Source organism: Cryptomeria japonica, chromosome 8, assembly GCF_030272615.1.
Source record: "Cryptomeria japonica chromosome 8, Sugi_1.0, whole genome shotgun sequence".
NCBI lineage: Eukaryota > Viridiplantae > Streptophyta > Pinopsida > Cupressales > Cupressaceae > Cryptomeria > Cryptomeria japonica.
In genome coordinates, this window is record NC_081412.1 from 325,165,489 (window position 1) to 325,190,961 (window position 25,473).

Sequence of the window (25,473 nt, forward strand, 5' to 3'; positions counted from 1 at the left end):
AGAGCCAGAGCTTTATATAGAGAGCTCTTTACATTTCAATGGCTCTGATTGATTTACAATCAATGGCTAGGATTACAAGATGAAAACCCTAATTAGGGTTTGTTACAACAAACGTCCCTTAGCCAATGAGAAAATTACATTCAATGCATGAGAATAAATAGGAAACAGGGGTAGGTACATCGGAGTTTGTGCCTTCGTGCATAAGCGTGATACATCGAATCTAGACACTCTAATGTGGAGCTTTCTGACTGGAGGAATAGCGACTGGGATGCCACCTTATCTTGCATTTGTGCTTGGTCAAGGAACGTCATATCTCTTTCGATACTCAATGTGGTGATAATGAGAAGCTAACTTTGATTAACTCTTCTGAATCTATTTGCTTCTTCAACGTTCCCTTGCACTGACCTTGGTTGATCCTCTTTCGTCTTTGATGTACTTGATGAATGATGTACCTCTCCTTGACTCTTTTGTGCTTGATGAGGCCTCTTCTTAATTTTGCATAATAGTGATAGGAAGTCATGGTCAAGTCACTCCTTTTCTGGTAGCTCATATTGCCTTGAAATGTTTGTATGATCCTTCCTCTGACATTTTGTGATCTCTTAATGTGGTAGAATGAGGACCCTGAGGATAGCTTGCTCTATTGCTTGCAATTCCTTGAACACTTGAAGTCTTTAACACTTTAGTCTTCTTCTTTGCACTTAAGGTGTCCTTGATGATGATGAGGTTTGAAGAAGTCATCCTTGTCCTGGCTTGATCTTCCTCCAACTTGATTTTGTTGATCTGCAAAACAAACAAAAATGGTGTTAAGTACACATGATATATTCATTCTAACATAGTATTTCTCACTTCAAACCATCAACAATAAGGCAGTAGGATCAATTTCGCTCTGGACACTTTGGAAGGTACAAGAGCGAATTAGGAGTTGTTTCAAGTTTTCTCACTTTTCAAATGAAAGCAATCTCAAATTCATAGTTCTTGGGATTGTTCGAACACCAGAATCACCTTTAAGAAGACCTTCAACACAAATTCATTAGATAAACCCTCTCTCCCAAGGAATTTTGCTCTGGACTCTTTGGAAGGGTCAGGAGCGAATTTGGCATTTTGCTCAATTTACCTCACATTTCTCATGATCTTGTCTTAGATTTGTCCTTTGAATCCTTCTCACATCAAAATCATGTTAATTTGCCTTCAAATCTACTCAAAGGGGGATTCATTCAATTGTTTGAGGTGATGAATTAGCTTTTTCAAGAATTTCGCCTTGGTACCTTTGGAAGGTACATGTCCCTCTAAGAATTTCACTCTGGACCCTTTGGAAGGGTTAGAAGCGAATTTTGCATTTTTGCACAAATTCTTCACACTTTGTGACCACAACTCACTCAAATGCATGTCTAAGGATGCCTCTAAGTTCAATCAACCCCAATCAATGCTAGGCTTGATGTAAATTGGGAGCAAAAGGAGGTTTCAAGAGAATTCGCTCTGTCTGGACCCTTTGGAACAGTCAGGAGCGAAATAGCTATTTGCACTCAAACTCTCATCATTTCCTTCGACTTTGCTCTTAGACTTAGCTTTTGGGTCCTTCCTCCATCTCAATCAAGTCCATTTACCCTCAAAGCGATGTCCACTCAATGCTTTTGGTGAGAAATTAGGCCTTTCTAAGGATTTCACTCTGGACCCTTTGGAAGGATCAGGAGCGAAATTTTGCTTTTGTTTTGGCTTAAATTCCTCATCCAATATTGTTGCAACTCATTCGAAGGGCATGGAGCGATCATTCTTCATTCAGTCAAGGCTTGGAAGCAAGGGTTATAGTCCAAGTTAGGACCAAGAGAGGTTCTTAGGAGAATTCGCTCTGGACCCTTTGGAAGGGTCAGGAGCGAAATTCTTCTTTAAGCTCAAATTTCAAACTCCTCCATGATCCAAGTGCATGCAATTCGCTTTCAAGGCATCAATACATTAATCCTCTCTCAATCATGCCATAGGAACAAAGACTTTGACCTAAACAAGGGGCAAATATATGTTTTAGGAGAATTCACTCTTGTACCTTTGGAAGGATCAGGAGCGAAATTCTTCTTTAAGCTCAAACTCTTACTCTTTTCAAGGTTCAAAGGCATTCTACTAGATCTCAATTCACTTTCAAGTCATCAACATTCTTCCAATCGCCATGGGGCAAGACTTATAGTCTAAACTTAGGCATAAAAGAGGATTTTTAAGGAATTCACTCCTATCCCTTTGGAAGGGTGCTCAAATTCAAGACTTTCTCTCCAAATCTCCAAGTCCAAATATGTCCAAGGCATCTCCAAGGGTGAATTCAAGCTAATTTCTCCCAATTAATCATTCCAGAGTGAGATTTCATCCAAATTAGGAGGGCAAAGGGAGTTTAGGAGGAATTAGCCCTAGACCCTTTGGAAGGGTCAAGAGCGAATTTGGCCTTTTAGCACAAATTTATCTTCATCTTGTCCATCTTTCAAGTCAAGACTTGATCACTAGGCATTTTCTAAGGGTAAATAGGTCGGTTCCATGCCAATCAAAGCCTAGGAGTAAAAGAGCTTCATCAAACTAAGTGAAGAAATCTTTAACTCCCTCCATTCTCTCCTTCACAATTGCACTTGATCTTTGCTTCATCATCCTAATCAAGACTTAACCCTAAAACTAGACCAAGGCCAGACCTAAAGAGGGCTTTCAAAGAGACCCTGACCTGGGCCACCCATTGGTTCATCTCAACCTAACGAGAGTATTCTATTCAAATAAGCATTCTGGCAACTTTATTGCAAAGATCAATAGCCAAGAACCTAAAAGACTAAGCCAAGAAAACTAACCCTAGAAAGCAAAAAGTAGGGGTCCCCATCTGCAATGGGGCGATGTGTGAATACGTCACAACAGGTATGTGACATAATGACCTTCCTAACAATTTTCCAAAGAATCAAATGTTCCAAGGTGGATAGGATATTGTCTTCAAACGACTAGTGATAAAGAGGGAATCTCAGTTGAGGAATATTGAATTCATTAGCAATCATGATTCCCCAAAATGCAGCCATTGCTTCAGCAACTTGATTAGTTTGACATCCAAGACTCCCAGCAAAGGCAGCAACAAAGTGACCAATGCCGTTCCTTAAGATTCCACCACCACTGGCAGGTCCAGGAGTACCCTTAGAAGCTCCACCGCAGTTAAGTTTTATCCATCTAGAGTCTGGGCATTTCCATTTAACACCTTCTCTCTTCTCCCTCCTTGAGTTGGTGGCAATGGAAGTGATAGAGGATCCCCAATTCCTAGCAATTTTGAGTTCAATCTCAAAAGATGGGACTTTAGTCTCCTTGAGTTTGGAAACTGAAACATTTTCCAGAATGGAGAAACAATTTTTTTGATACTCTGATTCTTGGTTCTTGAACTTGTCTTTGAAAATTTTGGCATTCCTTTCCAGCCATATTCCCTAGGAAAAATGTGGAAGCACTTGTGAACAAAATTATTTTACGAGAGGGTAGTGAAAGGGGTTGACCAGCAGAGAGAAAGGTTAAGAATAGAGCCAGGCATATCCCAACTGAGTTCAAACATACTTATGAGCTTATTGAGACTTTGACTAGCAGAGGTGCAATGAATGAATAGGTGCACCGCAGATTCAGCAACTTGCTCACAAAGGCAACACCTGCTGGGAATCATAAAACCTCTCTTCATTAAGTTATCCACATTTACGATCTTGTTTTGACAGGTTGCCCACCAAAAGAAGTTGAGCTTTAGTAGAAGAGATTGGTTCCAAATAGGTGCCATTTGAAAACATCTGTGGGAAAGGCAATCAAAGGGTTGTACCCTGAAGTAACACTGTAGTTCCCAGAAGAAGAGGCCATCCACACCATCTGTCCTCCCTTTCAAATCGAATAATGTGGAACCCTTTGGCTCTTGATCAGGTCTTTAACAGCCAGCCAATCTGACTGACTACAGTGGAAGGAGAAATCCTTCCAAATCTTGCCAATCCTACTATCTTTTGTCCAGTAATCAGCCACTTAAAGACCAACATGATTAATTAAGTCTGGCTTGATTGAGGAACAAGCATCATAATCATTGGGTTAGGTTCTTTCTAGCCAAATGTCATCCCAAATATTAGCTTCTCTAACATTTATTATTAGAACTTATTAGTATTGTGATTGCAAACAGTAGTATTCTATTACTATTATGATCTGTATCATTCTTGATCAGTAATGTGTTCAGTAGCATCATTAATAATACTGTGATCAATTAATTTGGAAATCATCACTGCTGCAACATTATAAGAAATATTGCTGATCAAAATGATTAATATGAAACATTGTTGTTAAGACAGGACATTGCTGTCCTGACATGCCAGGCACAATTGTTGCCACTGCTGTTAACTTAAAACTTAAAGGTATTTTAAGGGGTTAGAGAGACTTTTGTTATCAATTGTCATTACCATTTTCTGTGTAGATTAGTCTCTTGGACTTTATGGTCAAGGAGAATGCTAGGGATAAAAGCTATTACCGTATTATTTATCTTAGTTGTGTTTTATAATTTAATGCATGAAAGGTTCATTATCGTTCTGGCAGAGTCATTTATTAACATTGTTAAAGAGACTTTATGTTACAATTATGATGATTATCGGTAATCAATGATCTCAAAATTAATGAGAAATACCCATATTTCAATATTCCTAGGGCACATCCAATTTACTTTCACTCTCTCACTCTCTATGCAATTAGGATGGCTTTATATGTTAAAAAAACATCAATTATTTCTCGTTTTTTCATTTTTTCTTTTTTAATTTTTATTTATGCATTTTTTGTGTTCCCAATTATATTCCAAGGAATTGAAAATATCTTTATCTTTTGGCATGCCGTCATAAACATAGAAATCAAAAGAAAAACACAAGTGACAGAAATGACTGCAGCTACAAAAAAAAAGCATGTGATTCATGCCAGTCCTCAAATACATACAATAACATTGAAAGTTCAAGATCATATTATTAAAAATAGATATTACTGTTCACCTTGAGAAATCTTCGACTCATCATCTGCATGCTCTGAAGACTTCCTTGTGCCTCCAATGGTTTTTGATCCAAACATAAGAGGTTGATGAGAATGTGAAACTGACACCCAAGATGGTGATGTTTCAAGGGCTGGAAGTTGGTATGGTGAATAATTAGGAGGTAGCTGAACACCAGTGGAATTCACAGGATGAACAGTAGATCTATCTGGTCCATTTACTGTTGGTGGTGCAAATTGCATAAGGTATGGCAATGAGAACCCAGCTGAAAATGCAACACTGGGATTATTAGCCACCTGAAAGGAATGAGAGTAAGGTGCATGCCCCACATTAAAGGATGGAAGAGAGTAAGGAAGTGGTGTGCTTGCTATGGCAACAGGTGGCATAAATGATGTACTGTTATGTTCTTTATTTATGTCACTTCCAATTACCATGGTCCTTGTAATAGGCATTTGATTTTCATTTTTATCTGAAACTTCACTTACTGAAGGCATGGGTTGTTTCATGTTGTACTTTACGATAGGAGATACTGTCCTCAACATAGAAGCCTCTACTTCAGAATCTGCAGTGTCTTCATTCTCAGATGAGGAAGCATCCTGTGTGTTTGCAGAAATGGGAGAACTTTTCAATTGAGAAGGAATTCCTGATTTGGACTTACAATGTGGATCATCCCTATCATCTTCTTTATCACCTTTAGTCTGTTGCTTCTGTTCCTCGACAGTCATTTTCCGCTTTTTCCTTGCCTCCTGCCACTTTTCTTCAGCTGACTCTCTTGTGATTTCCGGTTCCTGTACTTCCTGTTGCTGGTTAAATATTGTCATTCTATCTTGCTTATCTCTTTTAGCTTTCTCTGTGTCTGCAGATGATTTTTGTCCCTGTATAGAAGTTTCCCCTGTGAACCATGGCTCTCTAAAACCTGGAAACTGGACTTGATTCGCATGCATTTCTGTTGAATTCTCAGTTTCTTTTGCCGTAGCCTTTCCAAGATTCATCCAAAAACTCTCTTGTACTGGAGGAACTGGCTCATTTGATTGCTTAACTGCATTATCCTCTTTGGCAGTGTTAGCACAAAGGTCAACTTTTACAAATGTATCTCCACTATTTTTTCCACTTTTTACTTGGTCGCCAGCTCCCTGTTCTGAATAGATCTCCTTCACAGCATCTTTAACCTTTGTTTTACAGCCAAACCCTCCACAAGATAGACCCAAGCTGAGCTCAAGACCACTATCATCATCCATATTTTCCGAAGAACCCATCTGATTGCACTCTCTACTGTCTCCCATTGCTTCTGCACTTTGACTTTTTATGAGTTGCTCAATTTACAAGATAATGATTCATCAGGTGAATCTATCTGCAAAAATAAAATGTGGTAAATTTGTCGGTTTTCAACATCAAAACATGAATGCCAAGATCATCACCAAAACAACCAGCTAATTGAAATCCATGAAAACCACATGCCATATGTTTTTCATCCTGCTATCCTTGCTTTTCTGAATACTGTTTACCGTATTCTCCCTACTAACATATAACTATACAATCCATAGATAAAAGATTACAGAATACAGTACATTTGGAGTTCAAAGCACCCCTAGAGCTTATGCATATGTAGAATCCAAAAGGACCACATGTCCAAGACATTGAATATTCTGGCAAATATTTTGAACTTTGAAATAGAAGAGAGTGGAATGAGAGTCTCACAAATGGGAAATGAGGATCACCCTACACTTGGGCTTTTCATACATTGAGTCGTCAAACAACATAATTCATGTGTTGGATGAATTAGCTTGTAAGATATGCTATTAAAAATGGATGTATCTATAAAATCATGAGTGAGACGAAGAGCATCAAATAGTTGGTTGACAATGACTTGTACTTTGATAGATTTTTGAGTAAAATTTTAGATCAAAATTAGTAAGGATGTAATGTCCCTAACCACAATATTAGCTCTCTAGGAAATTTTCCAAAGCGAAACATTATTCCTAGCACTTTCTAATCACAGAGATCCCAATGTAGTCAAGATGAGAGCATAAAATAACCAGGATGTGAATCTTAGCCAACTAATCTCACTTCTAGCAGCAAGCCTTCCAGAATAATGCATGTAACTACCAAACCGAATAATGATGTGTAAATCTTGGCGACTAAGTCATCCAACCTCTTTTACGATGCCAATGCAAATATTAATAAGGAATTTGACGGTAACCTTCCATAATCCAATTCCAATATCAATTCAAAAAATGAGCTAGTGGCGATGGCTTCCAAACATACAAAACTTAAACCAGCTATAAATTTTATTATTCTAGCAATAAACCACATAGAAATTTACATGAGGAAATACTAATTATTATGGTGGAGAAATTACAAATAAATCCTTAAGGTTCAGCTTGAAATCAAAGAATATGTAACTTCTAGAATACATTTTCAATGGCAATGTTACCAATTGAAAAACAAGACTGAGCAGCTGAAATGAGATAGAAAATCACCAAAACTATATTCTTATATATAGAACTTACATAGTTTAGTGACCAGTTGGATTATTGCCATTTGGCATGGTCTGAGCTGTATGCTAGCTGAGATTAAATAGTAAATGTGGTGACAAAAAAAATTCAGCAATAACAGTCCAGAAATTGCAGTGAGCAATGAACCAAATGTTACTCCCAGAAAATGATAGAATGGCAAGATAGAAAACAAATGTAGCGAACTGAAAGAATTCCCAAATGACAAAATCACCAGGACAGACCATACAGTTGCTTAGTCAAGATTTCCAAGTAAATACAACAACATATATGTAATGGTGCAATGCATACCCAAGAAGAATTCAGCAGCTTAAATAATATTTAGCATTGCTATTCATTGATTTGGCTTCCCAAATTAATAATTAACATGCTGCACCTCCCAAGAAACTTATGGCAAACCTTATTTCTTGCTATCCACTTAAACATGCATGGTGCATATCCCACAAGATTCCCAAACTGCTGTGCTAATTCATGCAGACTCTTATTTCTGTACGGCAGCCTAGTGGGATGCTAAATCATCTTAAATTGACTCGGCAAACTATGGGTTATAGCTGTGATCCATCATAAAAGTTAAACCAGCAACATCAAAATATGCAATTCTATCCAAACTTGCAATACCAGATTACTCATGGCATGGCAACAGTACACAACTTGTACGGAAAAATACTACTTAACATTGACTAAAGGGAATGGCATGAATTAAGGCATTTGATGCCTCCTTGTAATAACAGAAAAGGTACAGCACAAAAACAAAAAAAGCATTAATATCTGAAATATAAAATATGCAAACTCAACATTGTAATGAGATTGAACCTTCAGCACTATTACTACAATATAATGAAATAGGCAGCACCCCAATACAAAACTGATACTAATCCTTCCTTACAGTGAAATATGAAACATTCAACACAAAACCACAAATCTGAAAATAGCTCAAGCCTCAACCAAAATCTGAATACACAACACACAAACCAAAAGAATATGGAAACCTTCTCAATCAGTGCCAATGTGATCCCGGAGTAAACCTGCCATCATAGACATGAGGGTTTTCGTTCTCAGCCTACCTAAAAAACAAAAAGTTTTTGTCCTCCACTCACCTTCACACCAAGGGTTTTCATCCTTGGGAGCAAATATATGAACACAAGGTCCAAAATAATTAGAAAAATCAAACTAACAAAATATTTAGAATGATCTTTTTCCTAGCCAATCTGCTCCTTTAATAATCCTTAATTTACTAATTAAGCCTCCTAGAAGTTTCTAGAATTCTGAACTTCCTTTTCTTTTTAATTTAAAATTTCAACTGGCTCCTTTCTCCTATAGACACTTTTTATCATACAAAAACAATTTATAATATCACTTCTAGGTATGTCATTCTAATAATAAAACATAAGTCATCCTTTTTGCAATGTTATAACATAAAGTTATTCAGACAACTTAAGTTATATTATAAATTATTTCCTTAGCTCAAAAAGGGAGCATGACAAAGGATCATAAACGACTGCACACAACACGAAAAATGAGATTTTTCTAGCATTACTTCAAGTAGTCAGCTTTAACAATAAAATGAGTCTCAAAATGTATCATACAATAACTTAACTTTTGCAAATCATATACCACTATTAGACAAAGCTTCTCTAGAGGAGTATAACATGTCTCATGGTCTAGCAAGGTATGACTAATGTAGCAGATGGCATGCTCTTTACCATTTGCATCATGTTGCACTATTAGTCCACCAACAGCTATATTAGTCGCAGAAACATATAATAATAGAGGTTTTGTAATGTCCCCACTTTGAAATAGAATTTAATAATAAATGATAAAAATAAAATTAAAATATAAAATAATATAATTAAATATGATTAATTAAAAATTAATTAAGTTAATGAAAAGTCAAAAGACATGAAAGGAAAAGTTGTGACTCCCTCAACAATGAGATATAAAAGGGAGAAGAAAATCTCATTTAAGAGGGGGGATAATTTGGAAATGAGAAGTGCAGATCTGATTTAAATAATAAGTGCAGATCTGATTATGAAATGTTGTGTCCCTTTCAAAGGGTAGAAATAATGAAGAGTTGCACTCTTTCAAAAGGTGCTAATGGTGAAAGGGTATGTATCTTGCCAAAGGGCATACATGATGAAGAGGTGTGACCTCTCCCTCAAATTGAGAGATATAAAGGGGAGGAATTATTAGGAGAGTATATTCAAAACGCTGAGGGATATTATCCGCCCTGCAACAGGGTGAAGTACGCACTATAACAGGGTGCAAACGTCAATTGGGCATAGTTATTCGAATAAGAGATAGTCCTCATATCTTCACTGCATGATCATATAGGAATAGCAATTATTTCATGACTATTAAAGACAATCATTATATCAGATTTCATTGACAATAATTCAATCAGACTTTTGCACCGTTAATAATTTCATTACTTCTATTAAAATATACATTGTATGAATGAATAGGGAAAGGCCTGTGTAAAACCATCGGGCGTCTATCCCAAGATGGGTAGAGATCAGCAACCCATGTAAGACCTTAAGAGTGTCATCCCAAAATTAGGCTTGGGCTTGGATCCAAAAACCCTGAGGGAGTCGTCACGCTGAGGTATCAAAGCGTCCTATTCAAGATCATACTATTAAAATATACATTGTATGAATGAATAGGGAAAGGCCTGTGTAAAACCATCGGGCGTCTATCCCAAGATGGGTAGAGATCAGCGACCTATGTAAGTCCTTGAGGGTGTCGTCCCAAAATTAGGCCTGGGCTTGGATCCAAAAACCCTGAGGGAAGTCGTCACTCTGAGGTATCAAAGAATCCTATTCAGAAGCGTAATCTTTTCCGAACTTACATTGGTAATAAGGTTTAAAAATTGAACCCCACTTTGAGGTTAATTTCTGTTTTACCTTTCTATTGTTTGAGAATCTAGAATTTATGATGTCTTAATTGGTTAAACTTACTTGGGGACATTACAGGTTTCCCATGAATGATAGGCATCATGATGAGGCAAAGCAACAAGTATTCTTTAATTTTGTCAAAATCTTTTTAACAATCCTCATTCTGTTCAAACTTGATATCTTTCCTAAGTAGTCATGTAAAAGACAATGTGCAGTCAACAAAGTGTGCAATAGATTGACTTGTAGATTGAATATGACCTTGTAAGCTTCATAATTGACTAATGTTTTTAGGTGGCATATTAACAATAGCATCAATCTTTTTAGCATCTACCTCAATGCCATGTCATGAGACAATGAATCTCAAAATTCTAACTCCATCAACACCAAAGACACACTTCTTTGGATAAAGTCTTACTCGGTACTACCACAGATGTTCAAAAACAAACCTTAGGTCATGGATATGATAAGCTTTCATCTTGATAATCCAAGTATATCATCAACATAATCTTCTATAATATTATGCATGATATCATGGAAGATTAAATGCATTGCCCTTTGGTAAGTAGTTCCAATGTTTATAAAGCCAAAGAGTATAACAACATAACAAAAGATGTCACCAACAACTTTGGCTCTAGTGCCAAGGAATGAGGAGTTCCATACCACAAAGGCTCCTTGGCCATAGATACGCTTTGAGATAGGGGTCACACTTATCGCAATGCATGGATAAAAGCCCACCCCTATGTTTCACAATAAGAGCAACTTGCAATAAAATCAAGTTAAACCATATTAAGGAATGAAGCCCACCTCTAGTATTATATTCTACCTTTAATTTTCCACAAAATATAAGCTGGAAAAAGAGAAGCTTAGTACTACATGCACAATAAATTAGGACTTTATGATCCCAATGTTGGCCAACATCACAGCCAAATAACTTGGAACACATGGTCAAACCTTCGAACTAGATCTATAAGGGTTCTCAAACAGCTTGATAGACGCATGCTATCAGCTCAACCTTCATTTCCTTTTGCCAATGGAGCCCTAGTATGAGATGTCACTTTTGAACCAGATTTTGCATTAAATGGCAACTTGTTAAACCCAATGTGGGGAAAACATATTTTTTCTCAACATGTCATTGCTAACTCAGAAGCCAACTCTTGTGCATATGCATGTCCTTGTTTTGAATTTGGAACCAAATACTTGGCATGGGACTAGCTAAAAAAAGTGGTGGAATGATGCTATCAAGCACACCTACATTTTACACATCTATGGTTGCTAGCTAGTGTTGTGACATTTTCACACATCGCCCCATTGCAAATGGGGACCCTCCACTTTTCATTTTTTAGAGTCGTTTTAGGTTTACTTGTCCTAGCTTGGCAATGGTCATAGTCTTTAGCCTTTGTGTATGAGAAGGTTTAGTTGGAGCCCAGAATCCATGGTAGAGTGTTAGGATTGAGTTTGAGGACAAATTGCTAGGGGTTGTAAGAAATTGTCAAATGTAGTCATATTGCGAAGTTGTCAAGAGTGATGAAAAAGAAAGTGAAATTTTAAAGCAATAAAATTGGAATTTCCTTGTGAGATTTGAATTTCCACTCCTGGAGATTAAGTGTTGAATGGAATATAAAGGAAAGGAAAATTTCCTAGTTTCCTCCTAGGGTCAGCTTTCCACCCTTTGAAATTGAGCAAATTATCAAGTGTAATTGAAGAAAAGGAAGTGCAAGTGGAATCTTCCTCCTAAGGGTCGAATTTCCACTCTAAGTGAAAATTTGCAAATGAAAAATGAAGAAGAGTAAACTTCCTAGTTTCCTCCTAGAGGTAGATTTTCCACCCTCTAGATAAATTGATAAATGATGCAAGAGAAATCAAACAGGGAAGGATAAAAAACCAAGAACTTCCTAGTTTCCTCCTACCTATCAATTTTCCACTCTTGGGAGATGAATCGAGGTAACTTAATTAAATGGAAGGTCAAGAGGGAAGAATGGAAATTTCCTAGTTTCCTCCTACCATTCGAATTTCCACTCTTGGAGGTAAAAGTTGAACAAAGTTTTAAAGCATGAAAATATAAAAAAATTCCTCCTCATGGTCGAATTTCCACTTTTTTTTGGCCAAGTTTACAAAACAAAGGAAACTTGCCTATCGTTTTTCCACTCCTTGACAAATCGGAAATCTAAACTTCCTCATGCATATACACCACATACATATGGAGATACTTCCCCACATCAAGGCAAGCTATCCAAGCACATCATGAACAAAGGGAGGATCTAGCATAGATATCACAGAGTCTATATCAAAATCATGAAGTTGAATTTCTTCACAAGAATAAAGATTCCAAAACATGATGATGGAAAGGCGTGTTGGTGTTGGAAATAAGCCACACCCGGACCGACGATGGACTGGTCCAAGAGGGGCCAGTAGCTCAGTGGTAGAGCACTCCACCAGCGTATGTAAGGTCCTAGGTTAAAGTCCTAGCTGGTCCATCTCTCAACATGGTATCAGAGCCAGGTCCAGGCTAGGAGCCCCAAGCACACGAGAGGTGTGGCATAAGGGGGGGTGTTGGTGTTGGAAATAAGCCACACCTGGACCGACGATGGACTAGTCCAAGAGGGGCAAGTAGCTCAGTGGTAGAGCACTCCAACAACGTATGGAAGGTCCTAGGTTCAAGTCCTAGCTGGTCCATGTCTCAACAAGGTGAAATGTGATAAAGGAATGAAAGATAGTTTCAGAGGAGTTAATCAAAGTTAGATACTTGATCACACGAAGATGATACAATTTGGGAATATGATCCATCTTCACCATGTTGGGCTTGGATAATGTTGAGTATCAAGAGATATTGCCCCATCACAATCACCTTGGGATGATCTACATGTCGTGCATGATGAGTTGGCATCCAGTCATCATCAAGCCAATCAAGTTCTTCTAAATCAGCACATCCAGATACATTAAACCTGACCCATGCAAGGGTGGAGCAAGTGACACATGGTGCTTCATCAAATATTATTTTATGTACCTAACATCAATTCCTATTGGTTGGAATTCAAAGGAGGACATGCGTCCATTGTAATGGTAATTATTTCATTGGTCGAATGGAGTTTGTTGTAATAAACCCTAATCAAGGTTTTATTGTAAGATCTTGGTCATTGATTTGAGAATCAATCTGAGCCTTCAAAATGTAATGAGGCCTCTATATAAGGCTTTGCCTTCTCATTTGTAAAGGTTCATAGTTCATTAGTTAATAGTTGGTAGAAGTAGAAGTAGCATAGAAGGAGGAAAGAAGGGCTTGCTGCCAAGACTTGTTAATACATGATTGTCATTGAAGAGTGGTGGATTTCAATGTGTTGTTTCTACATGATGCATGGTTTTTTGTTACTTCTCAAGAATAATTAGAGTTCATTGATCATGGTGGACGTTTATGAAGATATTGTGATGAATTCCTTGGTTCATACTTTTTGTAGTTTGTTGATTGTAAGTTGCAGTGTAAAGTTAGCCTGAGCCTAATCATTGTGCTAAGTTCGATTGTGGATACTTATTTAAGTTGCGCCAGGATTGGGTATTTGGGTGATGTATTCGCAATGTGAAGATCTTCCATTTCCATAGAAGATTGCATCAAGTTTGTGTGGTTGTTGTCATCACGACGAAGCAAGCTTAGTTTGAGGGAATTTGTCTAAGTATCATCATTGTTCTTAGGAGTAGATTAAATCTCTTAAGCCTTATCTCTTGTCTTTATTTTCCAAGCAAGATAGTATAGAGTCTATGTTCCAGCAGAGTTCAAGCAAAACGTAAGTCCCCTTGTGATTCTAGCAAAATCACATCATATACACTGAGTCTATCCCAAGCATTAAGTTGCATTAATCGCATTGTAAACCTTGGAGTCATCTCATTTGATCACGTTGTATAAAATATGAGGTTTCTATAGAATACTTGGTATTTTATTTTGAGTTTGAGGTGTCATAAAAAACGCATAAACAACTAGCACTTTTTTGCTATAATTCATACAAGACGACCATTTTTGCCTACTCTTCAATTGGGAGTTGACAAACTTTGTCAACATAAGTAAATTGTTGATCATCATTTTGGCATAGAGCTCTAATCAAGGCACATCTTCACTAGCTTAAGATTGAAGATAAAGTCTCACAAGAATTCTTTCAATCCTTATAGGTTTGTCTGCTCATCAAAAAATTAGATGCATCAAAGAAGGTCAACAACTCATCACTGAGCTTCCTAACATTCTTCAAGCTTTTTTTGTCATTATCAAAGGATCTTCCAAGCTTGAGACCCTTCGCTTGAACAAGATCTTGCTCTTCAACAATGCATTAGTGTGGTCTTGTGTTGGCTTTCTATTTTGCAACAAGCTATGTGTACCAACTTGTCACCTAGAAAGATCTCCATAGAGCTTCCTAACAGTGCACCATTATCGACAAATCTTCTAGCCTCAAGATGTTAATGGTTGTAGTTGCAGGAGACTTCATTTTATCTGCAATGGTTGTATTACTGTCTTCATTATTCGTCCTTATTGTATTAAGTCGGTTCCTTATTTGCTTCAATATAGTTGTTTATGTAACAGGTTCTTTGTTTACCATCACTAACCTAGGTGCTAGCTGGAAAAGCGTTCTTTTTCTTTCTCTTCGTATCTTATCCGTTGAGAGGTTCAGTTTTTCTTTGCCTTTGTGTCTCAGTTGACATTGGTTTATGAAACGTATTACAATGTAACTGTCACTTTTTGGGTATCGTACATGTGAAGTGTTGGCTCTTAGTCTACCTTCGCGATATTCATATTCGGGTCTTGCTTTGTCATTATGGAGTATTGCGGATTGTATTTGGGAGGTGTGTGAAGTTCAAAAGAAAGGTTATAATTATTCACATGCAGGGGTGATCATCGGCATGTGTGAAGATTTTTGTTTTTTATCTTCTTCAGCAACTCTATTTGCTAGCAGATTTGTAGAAGCCTTCAGTTTTCTGAGATATTATCGGCTTCTTCTCTTGTTTGTTAAGTGCTATCAATCATGATTAGATGATTGATTGTTAAGGTTGAGAGCTCTGTATTTAAATTTGTGCCTTCAATAAATTTTGATTTTTGGTGTGGCTGGGTTTTTCACCTTCAAGTGGAGGATTTTCCCGAGATAAAATTTTTGTGTATCTTGTTCTTATAAGATTTCTAGTTTCAGATTTTGAGATTTATCTTTCTGGTTCAATTTTAACATGGTATCAGAGCGGGTCTAAAGAAAAGATCCAGAACCAGAATGTTTAGTTTTGAAATATTATTTGCTTTATCCTAGCTTGTTTATTTCAAGGTTCAACAATGGTGAATGGACTCAAAGTTGAAGACAGGTTGGATGGTGCAGCTAATTATACTTCATGGAAGTTCAAAGTCCTCATTGTGCTTGAAGAGAATAATCTTCTCAACTTCGTGAAGTTTGTTGTAGATGAACCTTCTGATGATTCTGAGAAAGCACAATGGAGAAAGAATAACTTCATGGCAAGAAAGATACAGATTGATTTTGTTAAGGATCATCTGGTACCTGTTATATCCAAGTTGGATTCAGCCAAAGAGATGTTCGAGTGTCTTCAAAGTTTGTACGAATTCAACAATACTAGTAGAGCTCTAGCATTGAGATGTCAACTCCATATCAAAATCGCTAGAGGTGAATCTATTGTTTCTTTCTTTATGAAGATTACAAAATTGAAGGATCAACTCAATGGTATTGGAGATTCTATTGAGGATAAAGATCTGGTTATGCTGGCCATGAATGGCCTTCCTCACTCTTGGGAATCCTTCATTCAAGATATTAGTGGAAGAAATGAATCACCCAAGTTTGATCGATTGAGAGCTGATTGCATTCAAGAGGAATGCAGATTGGAGGCAAAAGGATTTGGACGTAAATCTCATCATGAAGAAGATCATGTTCTTCCTGTCCATACTTCTAAAAGAAAAGGAAGGAAAGGAAACTTCAAAAGGAACAGAGAGAGGAATTTTGATTCAGCTCCTGAATCTAAGAAAAGAAAGGATCTCTCTAGGGTACAATGCTTCAGATGTGACAAGTTTGGTCACTTTGCTAGAGAATGTCCTTCGAGACCCAAGCATCAAGCTGCTGCAACAAATGTTGAAAATGTTTCTCCTCATAGAGAGTCTAGTGAAAATTACGAGGGGTTCTTATTTATTTCTGCTCTCTCCAGTAATATTCCTATTGACGGCAATACATGGCTTATTGATAGTGGAGCCTCCCGCCATATTATAGGTTATCGTGAGCATCTCTCTAATCTGAAAGGAAAAGACTCTCACTTACAAGCTATCATTGGTGATGATGCTTCCTATTCTATGAAGGGTGTTGGTTCCACTTCATTTCATTTAGATTCAAGTGTTCCTCTTCACTTGAGTGATGTTCTGTTTGTTCCTGGAATTAAGAGGAATCTGATTTCCATTTCAGCATTGGAAGATAAAGGTTATAATGTTGCATTTGCTGATGGAAAAGTCTTTGCATGGAAGAAGAACACAAGCTTTATAACAGCCTATGAGATTGGTGTATGCCATGACAACCTTTATAGACTTTCAGCTCATCCTATTCAAGTTTTTGCACATAATTCAATAAGTACAAGTGAACTGTGGCACAAAAGATTTGCTCATCTAAATTTCAAAACCTTGTACCTTGTCTTCCATGGAGAAGGTGGTAGTTGGCCTTCCTAAGCTGAATCAAGATCATGAGGGCGTCTACAAAGGATGTGCTCTAGGTAAGAACATTAAACATCCATTTCATAGTAGTGGAAGTAGAGCTAAAGATGTCCTAGAGCTGATTCATTCCGATTTGTGTGGTCCTATGTCGGTTGCTTCATTAAGTGGCTTTTGGTATTATGTTACTTTCATTGATGACTTATCTCATAAGTCATGGATTTATTTTCTAAAATCTAAAAAAGTCTGATGAAGTGCTATCCAAATTTAAAGAATTTAAAGTTCTTGTTGAAAATCTGTTTGATAAGAGGATCAAAGTTTTAAGATTTGACAATGGGGGGGAATATACTTCTGGTTTGTTTCAAAAAGATTGTATTGAAGCTGGGATTGAGAGGGAGTTTTGTGTCACTTATAATCCTCAACAAAATGGAATTGCTGAAAGAAAGAACAGGTCTATTGTTGAGGCAGTGAAGGCCATGATCCACGATCAAGGTCTTCAAATATTTCTTTGGGCAGAAGCTTGCAGGACAGTTGTTTATGTTCAAAATCGTAGTCCACATCAAATTCTAGATAATATGACACCTGAAGAAGCTTTCACAGATTCTAAACTAGATATTAGTCATCTCAAAATTTTTGGATGTCCAATGTATATTCATGTTCCAAAAGATAAGAGAACTAAGTTAGAACCTTCAGGAAAGAAAGGCATTTTTGTTGGTTATAGTGAATCATCAAAAGCATACAGAATTTACATTCCATGTCAAAAGCAGATGAAATCAGCAGAGATGTCTCTTTTGAAGAAGATGTAGCTTGCAAAAAGTCTAAAGAATCTAATATGGAAATTGATAGAAAAGATTTTGTGCCTTCTCAAAATATGGATATGGTTGTCCCGGATTCCCCTTCAAAGATTCAGAGGGAGACTACAGAGTTAGAAGATTTTGTTGATCCTGTTGATCCTATAGATACTACTACTGGTTCAAGTAATGCTTCAGCTGATAAGAAGAGACCTTTGTGGGTCAGGCATACTATGCAAGAGGCTGAAAAATATGCATCCCCACGTGGCACCTTCAGGAAAAGTAAAAGACCTCATAAGTTTGCAGGATATGGTGCTTTGATGAGTCATATTATAGCATTTGAGCCTTCAAGTTTTGAGGAGGCTTCAAAACAGCAAGTATGGAAGGATGCCATGATGGAGGAGTACCAATCCATAATCAAGAATGATGTGTGGGACATAGTTCCTAGGCCCAAAAGTAAATCTATTGTTTCTTCTAAGTGGCTGTTCAAAATTAAACATGCAGCTGATGGGAGTATTGAAAAATATAAAGCTAGATCCGTAGCTAGAGGTTTTTCTCAAAAGGAAGGTATAGACTATGAGGAGACCTTTGCTCCTATAGCTCGGTACACTTCTATCTGAACTATCATTGCTATTGCAGCAGTTAAAGGGTGGAAATTACATCTGGTGGATGTAAAGACAGCATTCTTGAATGGTGTAATTGAAGAAGAAGTTTTTATTGAGCAGCCAGATGGTTTTGTGATTCATGAAAAAGAATCACATGTATGCAAGTTGAAAAAGGCATTGTATGGCCTTAAGCAAGCTCTGCGTGCATGGTATGAAAGAATTGATCATTATTTGTTGAGCTTGGGTTTTCTCAAAAATGATGCAGATTCAAATATCTACTTCAAAGTAATTGATGATAAAGCCTTAATTCTAGTTCTATATGTTGATGATTTATTTCTTACTGGAGAGGATGATCTCATTGCTAGATGTAAGAAAGAGTTAACTTCTGAATTCGAGATGAAAGATCTTGGTTTGATGCATTATTTTCTTGGTTTAGAAGTGTGGCAAAGATCAAATGAAGTCATATTGAGTCAAGGGAAATATGCCATTGATATTTTGAAAAAATTTGGTATGTTAGATTGCAAGTCTATTGTAACTCCCATGGAAGCAAATCTATAAAAGTTACATGAGGTTGCAGCTAGTTCAGATTTAGTTGATCCTTCTATGTATAGGCAATTGATTGGATCATTAATGTATTTAGTCAATACAAGGCCTGACATATGTTATGTTGTTAACACTCTCAATCAGTTCATGTGTGAGCCTAGACAGATTCATTTTGTTGCAGCTAAACATATATTGAGATATGTGCGTGGTATAGTGGGATATGGTCTGAAATATACTTCTTGTGAAGGTCTAAAATTGCAAGGTTTTTCTGATTCAGACTGGGCAAGATGTGTACCTGACAGGTAGAGCACTTCCAGTTGTTGTTTCAACTTAGGTTCAGCTATGATTTCTTGGTGCAGCAGGAAACAATCATGTGTGGCCCAAAGTACAGCAAAAGCTTAATATGTTGCAGCTACTATAGCAGCTCGAGAAGCAGTGTGGCTTCGAAAGCTTCTTGCAGGACTGTTTGGACAGCCTTTGGAACCTACAGTGATTCTTTGTGATAACCAAAGTTGTGTGAAGCTTTCGGTTAATCATGTTTTCCATGATAGAACCAAGCATGTGGAAATAAAATATCATTAATTGGGAGATGTGGTTCAAAGGAAAGCAGTGGAGCTCAAGTACATTTGCACAGAAGAGCAAACAGCGGACATTCTCACCAAGCCACTTCCTAGACTGAAGTTTTGTTAATTTTGAGACAAGCTTGGTATTGTAGAGAATGATGCTCTTGCTGAGAGAGAATCTCGGCTTCAATGAATCTTTTACATGTTGTTAATGAGTTCTTCTTTGTGAGGGAGAAGTTCAAGGTGCAATCCCTTGTAATGCATTTTTCTCTGTGACGAAGAAATTTGAGGTGAAAGCCCTTGAGGCTCTTTCCACTTATGGGGGTAGCCATAGTGGATGTCATGTTGAGAGACTCCATGACAACATCACGTTGAGTGACTTCGTGACGAGAGCTTGTGTTATTTCACTCATGGGAGTAGCCATGGTGAACATCATGTTGAGTGAATCCATGATGCCTATCACGTTGAGAGAATCTGTGATTAAATTTTGTTGTTTTCATATTGTGCTTGTCATGTTGAGAGACTCCATGACTTGAATATCTGTAAATGATATCTCCTTTGCTAAGAGGGAGTGTTAATGGTTGTAGCTGCAGGAGACTTCATTTTATTTGCAATGGTTGTATTACTGTCTTCATTATTCGTCCTTATTGCATTTTGTCGGTTCCTTATTTGCTTCAATATAGTTGTTTATGTAACGGGTTCTTTGTTTACCGTCACCAACCTGGTTGCTAGCTGGAAAAGCGTTCTTTTTATTTCTCTTCGTATCTTATCCATTGAGAGGTTCAGTTTTTCTTTGTCTTTGTGGCTCGGTTGATATTGATTTATGAAACGTATTACAATGTAACTGCCACTTTTGGGTATTGTACACGTGAAGTGTTGGCTCTTAGTCTACCTCCCCGATATTCATATTCGGGTCTTGCTTTGTCATTATGGAGTATTGCGGATTGTATTTGGGAGACATGTGAAGTTCAAAAGAAAGGTTATAATTATTCATATGCAGGGGTGATCATCGGCATGTGTGAAGATTTTAGTTTTTTATCTTCTTCAGCAACTCTATTTGATAGCAGATTTGTAGAAGCCTTCAGTTTTCTAAGATATTATCGGCTTCTTCTCTTGTTTGTTAAGTGTTATCAATCATGATTAGATGATTGATTGTTAAGCTTGAGAGATCTGTATTTAAATTTGTGCCTTCTATAAAATTTGATTTTTGGTGTGGCTGGGTTTTTCACCCTTAGGTGGAGGGTTTTCCAAGGATTAAAAAAATTTGTATCTTGTTCTTATAAGATTTCTAGTTTCAGATTTTGAGATTTATCTTTTTGGTTCAATTTTAACACAAGACCCTTCACCTGAACAAGATCTTGCTCTTCAACAATGCATTAGTGTAGTTCTATGTCATCTCTCTACTTTGCAACAAGTGATGTGTGACCAACCCTCTTGCCCAAAAAGATCTTCGTGGAGTAGTCCTCCATATGGCCAACAACAAATCCCCAAAATGTGATGATTTTCCATGCAAACTTTGTAAGCCCTTATGGAATACTATTGGCCATGATATTTTTCATGTTTACCAAAAAGATTTTCATACTAATTCTCTAGGTGATGCTATCAACAAAAGAAATATCAAATTCACACTGTAGTTTGGGGAACCAGAAGATATAGCAATTGTAAAATCCCTACCAATTCCTTCACCAATTTTTTTGCACTTTTTCCTTCCAATATTTAATATATGAGCATTATGTCAAACAGTCCCCATATTATTTATGATGTGCATTTTATAATACCCAATTGATTTGGTTTATAATGCAATATTCTCACATAATCATTTGGCATTCTTTAACAGACTATAAATAGATACACTAATTCATAATAGCGACACTTTCATTCCATAAAATGCTGAAACATGGATAGGTTAAAGAGAATTAATATATTTATGTTTCTGACCTCAAGAATAGCAAGATTTGTTCTTTTTGAAGAGATACACATTCATTTATTGTCAACATCCCACCAAAGCACTAACAACAAATTAACTCAAGTCTGCGCTAAAGATGATATAGCTCCAAATTCCACTAGCCAAGGATTATAGAGGTTTAGCAACCCTCCATGACTTCCTATGAACAGTTCACACTACTTGATGCATCCAATGCCTAGTCAAACGAAATCCAAGTCCTTGCAGTCTAGTGGCATTTAGACAACTCTCCAAACACTTGAAATGACTGGTCAAGGCATATTGACTGCTCCCATAGTCTCATGCCAATCATCCAATAACTATTCATTGCGATGTAATACGACCCACACCTAGCAATGAGATTTCCAATGCCAACCAATGCAAATCCTCACACCCACATAACTTGCAAATTTATCTCCTTATTCACATGACCTGAAATAATGGCAGTCAGAAGAGAGTAAACTAAACAAACCAAATCAACCAACAAAAACATGCTTATTTGCCCCTAAAATCTCCAACGCCCTCCAACTGATAGGAGTTGGCAGTGATCCATTCCTCACATGCCACCCATCAAGGTTTAACTTTAGCGAATAGAACTCCAACGCCCAAGAATGTCCCTCAATGCTCATGGCCAAACGAAGTTAATGGCAGCTACAAACATCTGAAATTACCCAAATCCTTCACCTATCTTAGAATATTAAAGGCGTCTAGCCAAGATGATATAAATCAACCCCAATACCACTAAAAGTTCATCGCCTAGCAAGGTGAGATGTGAATCCCACACTAAATACTCACTTAAAGGTTTTCTTCAAAAATGCCTTCAATATCTTCAGCTAAAAACCCCTAACCTAAGTCACAAGGTTCGAATTCGAATTCGAATTCAACAGCCATGAAATTCGAATGAAATTCGACAAGGGAAAAATTTGAAAAAAAATTCGGATAAAATTTGCCTTCTATAATTTTGTTTATTTTTAAATATATGTATACTTCTAATAAATTATCAGAATAGCGACCCTTGATGGAGAAAATCCGAGGGCGACCCAGCAGTTGCAGACACCCATGACCCAATAGATACAAAGCATATACAAAGAATACCCACGACCAGCTGAGTTGTGTTTAGAGGTGGATAGCAGTGCTTTATAGAGGAAATTCGATTAAATTCGATTTTTTTTATAGAAGTTTGAAATTCGATTAAATTCGAACCTCATCCATGAAAATCGCCGTATCCTGTGACTTAGCCCCTAACAATCCCTACAATATTATGATAATTTGTCTTGCTTACAAAACTTCATAAACTAAATCCCTAATCGTTAAATCCAAGTATGAAACTTGATTCCACCTACAAATCCTCTAGATAGGATCTTTCACCATTGAATCCAATCTTCGTCATAGGCTTTTCATCCTAGGTTGTGCTTAAACAAACATGTTCAATCTCCACAATCGTGGCATTCAGAAAATATCAAATAACCAAAATGAATCAAATGGGGACCCTTCAGCCATTTTTATAACATTATGGGGGAACTTTCCCAAAATTAAAACATTAATATCACTTTAAAATTAAATGAACCTTTTTAAGCTGCTTAGTATAAGACTAATCTTCATTTGAACGTTGTTTATATTGTTGCTTTAGATTTTGCCCTTCTTGAACTTTAGGCTGTGATTCTATTCTACATGCTTTTTCTTTTGTAAATGCAGTGTTAAATACTTTTTAATAAAGAAATGGAATAGACACTTCTTAAAAAATGGTTTTATAAAGATAATGTATCTCGATTTTATGGTTTTATAAATGCATGACTACTAAGTATTTTTTTTATTCTTGAGAAAAACAGTTTTGTTTTTTTGGGGTTTTTTTTTTAATTGGCAAATATATGATTGTCCAACCAATGCTAGTATCCAAGTATTTGTGAGGATTGCCATGCGTTGTGAGGATCGATGAAGATATTGCAGTACACAAGCTACTTCCATTTTGGAAAATGAATAAAGCTAACCTTTTGAAGAAAGGAAAGTATTGGATTGGTAAAAGAAAGGCCAGGCGCTAGGTTTTCTCCATCATGAGATAATTATAAGTGTTTCAGGCTTCTCTCTTTTTCTTCGGCCAATCTTTCTTCTTTCCTGATGACAGGCTCCATGTGTGAATTCAAAGCATTGAAGACAAAGGATGTGATTTCAGTGAAAGGAACAATTTTTTTGGAAAATAAATAAAAGTCAACCTTTTAAATTAGTTTTCCATGTACAAGAAATGTGCAAATAGACTACAAAAGGTCAATACTGCGCTGTAAATAATCATAATTCAAGCAGGCGTATGCACCAAAAATCCTTAATATGTTCCTGAACTGAAATCACTTAAATTAAAAAGACAGGATATAGGAATCATAACTCCCTCCGAATACAATTGAACAAAAATAAGCATAAATTCCAAATCTACTCAGCTGAAAGGCGTTTACGTAACACACGGATAGAAGAGAAAGTGGATTATATTAACGACAAAGGCAAAGCCGATCCAGGAGAAAGAAAGCCCTTACATCTCAAAAGTTAAGCTCGCATTCTGCAAAATGTAGAAACCCCTCAGTATCCCGCAAAATAGAGGAACACGAGAAAATAAAGTTTTCAGAAGTTCCAATCTTAGACCGCAGCGGCCCGGTGAATCTCTGCCCTGCTTCCTTTCCCTATTTATACGTAACTACAATTGCGAGTTTCCATGGTTGTCCCCGCTGGCGCTTAGATGAATGCTGGGCCTCCGGTAAACGCAGTTATGTGACCCTCTGCCCGAAGCCACACACCCCCAAGTTTCGTGTGCGTTTAACGTTATTGCACTCCAGCTACTTCTTTCAGCGTTCTTTCCCGTCTTGTCGTCATCATTCATACTTTAATGCTATCTCCCCAAACTCTTGCCCTATATTTTTGGACAAATATAACAAGGATCATTCCGCTGGTGAAATACCATACGTCCGAATTTCTAAGTAACTAGCAATTGCACCTTGGTGTGCAATGGGTACACTGAAGAGGTATGGAAGGTCAATTAAGCAAGATTTTGGTTCATTTGTGCAATACACGAGATCAACTAAAAAGACCTTTGAATTAAGAAGATAATTAGGCTACATTACTAATAGGTTCAACTGAAAAGACCTTTGGAATAGGAAGAGGGAGAGAGAGGAAGGGGGAGATAGGGAGAGATAGGAAAAGAAAAAAAGGTGGACATATGGGGGGGGTAGTATAAGGAGATAAAATAGGGGATAGAGAATCAAGAAGATAATTAGGCTCCATTACTAACATGCTCATGTTATGTTTTCAATAAGGAGAGAGGGGGAGAAATGGAGGGAGAAATAGGGAGAGATATGAATTAAAAAAAGGTAGAGATATGTGTGTGTGTGTGAGAGAGAGAGAGAGAGAGAAAGAGAGAGAGGTATAAGGAGATAAAGACAAGGGATAGAGATATAGAGGAAGATGGATATGGAGATGGATATGGAGAGAAGGAGAGACAAAGAAAGAAAGATGGATAGATAGAGATGGAATCGATAAATATAGAGAGAGGGGCAGATAAGGAGACATATACATAGATAGGTAGATAGAGGGAGAGAAATAGGGGTAGCGAGATGGAGAGATAATGAGATAAAGATAGCGAGAGATGAAATAAGAAATATGGAGAGATAAAGAGGGAAAGAGAGATAGATATAGATGTCTAAGAAGAAGGAGAGGGAAAAAGGGAGAGGGAGAGAGATGGATGGATAAAGAGAGGGATACATGTCTAGAGTAGAGGGGGAGAGAGGAAGATAGAGGTAGAGATGAAGATAAGAGAGATGATATAGAGAGATACATAGGAAGAGGGAGAGGACATATAGGGATATATATGGTGAGATAAGTGATAGAGAGGAGGAGAGGGAGAGATAGATATACATATAAATAGAGAGAAGTAGAGATGGATAAATAGAGAGAAGTAGAGATAGATAAAAAGAGATGGATCGGAGATATAGAGAGAGGGA

General features: G+C 37.1%; 1 protein-coding gene across 2 annotated transcripts in view; it reads right to left on the reverse strand.

Moving 5' to 3' along the window:
* Positions 1 to 24,388, reverse strand: part of LOC131061509 (ninja-family protein 8) — a 91,526-nt gene extending 67,138 nt beyond the window's left edge. Inside the window, exons 1-2 of one of the 2 annotated variants that reach the window (XM_057995227.2) lie at positions 24,016 to 24,388; positions 4,992 to 6,334 (exon numbers count right to left, since the gene is read on the reverse strand). In XM_057995227.2, the coding sequence (XP_057851210.1) occupies positions 4,992 to 6,270 (1,279 nt within the window). In that variant the 5' untranslated portion in view covers positions 6,271 to 6,334; positions 24,016 to 24,388. Of the gene's footprint in view, positions 1 to 4,991; positions 6,339 to 24,015 lie in introns of both variants that reach the window. The other variant, XM_057995226.2, reaches the window with a different exon arrangement.
* Between the last annotated feature and the right edge of the window lie 1,085 nt (positions 24,389 to 25,473).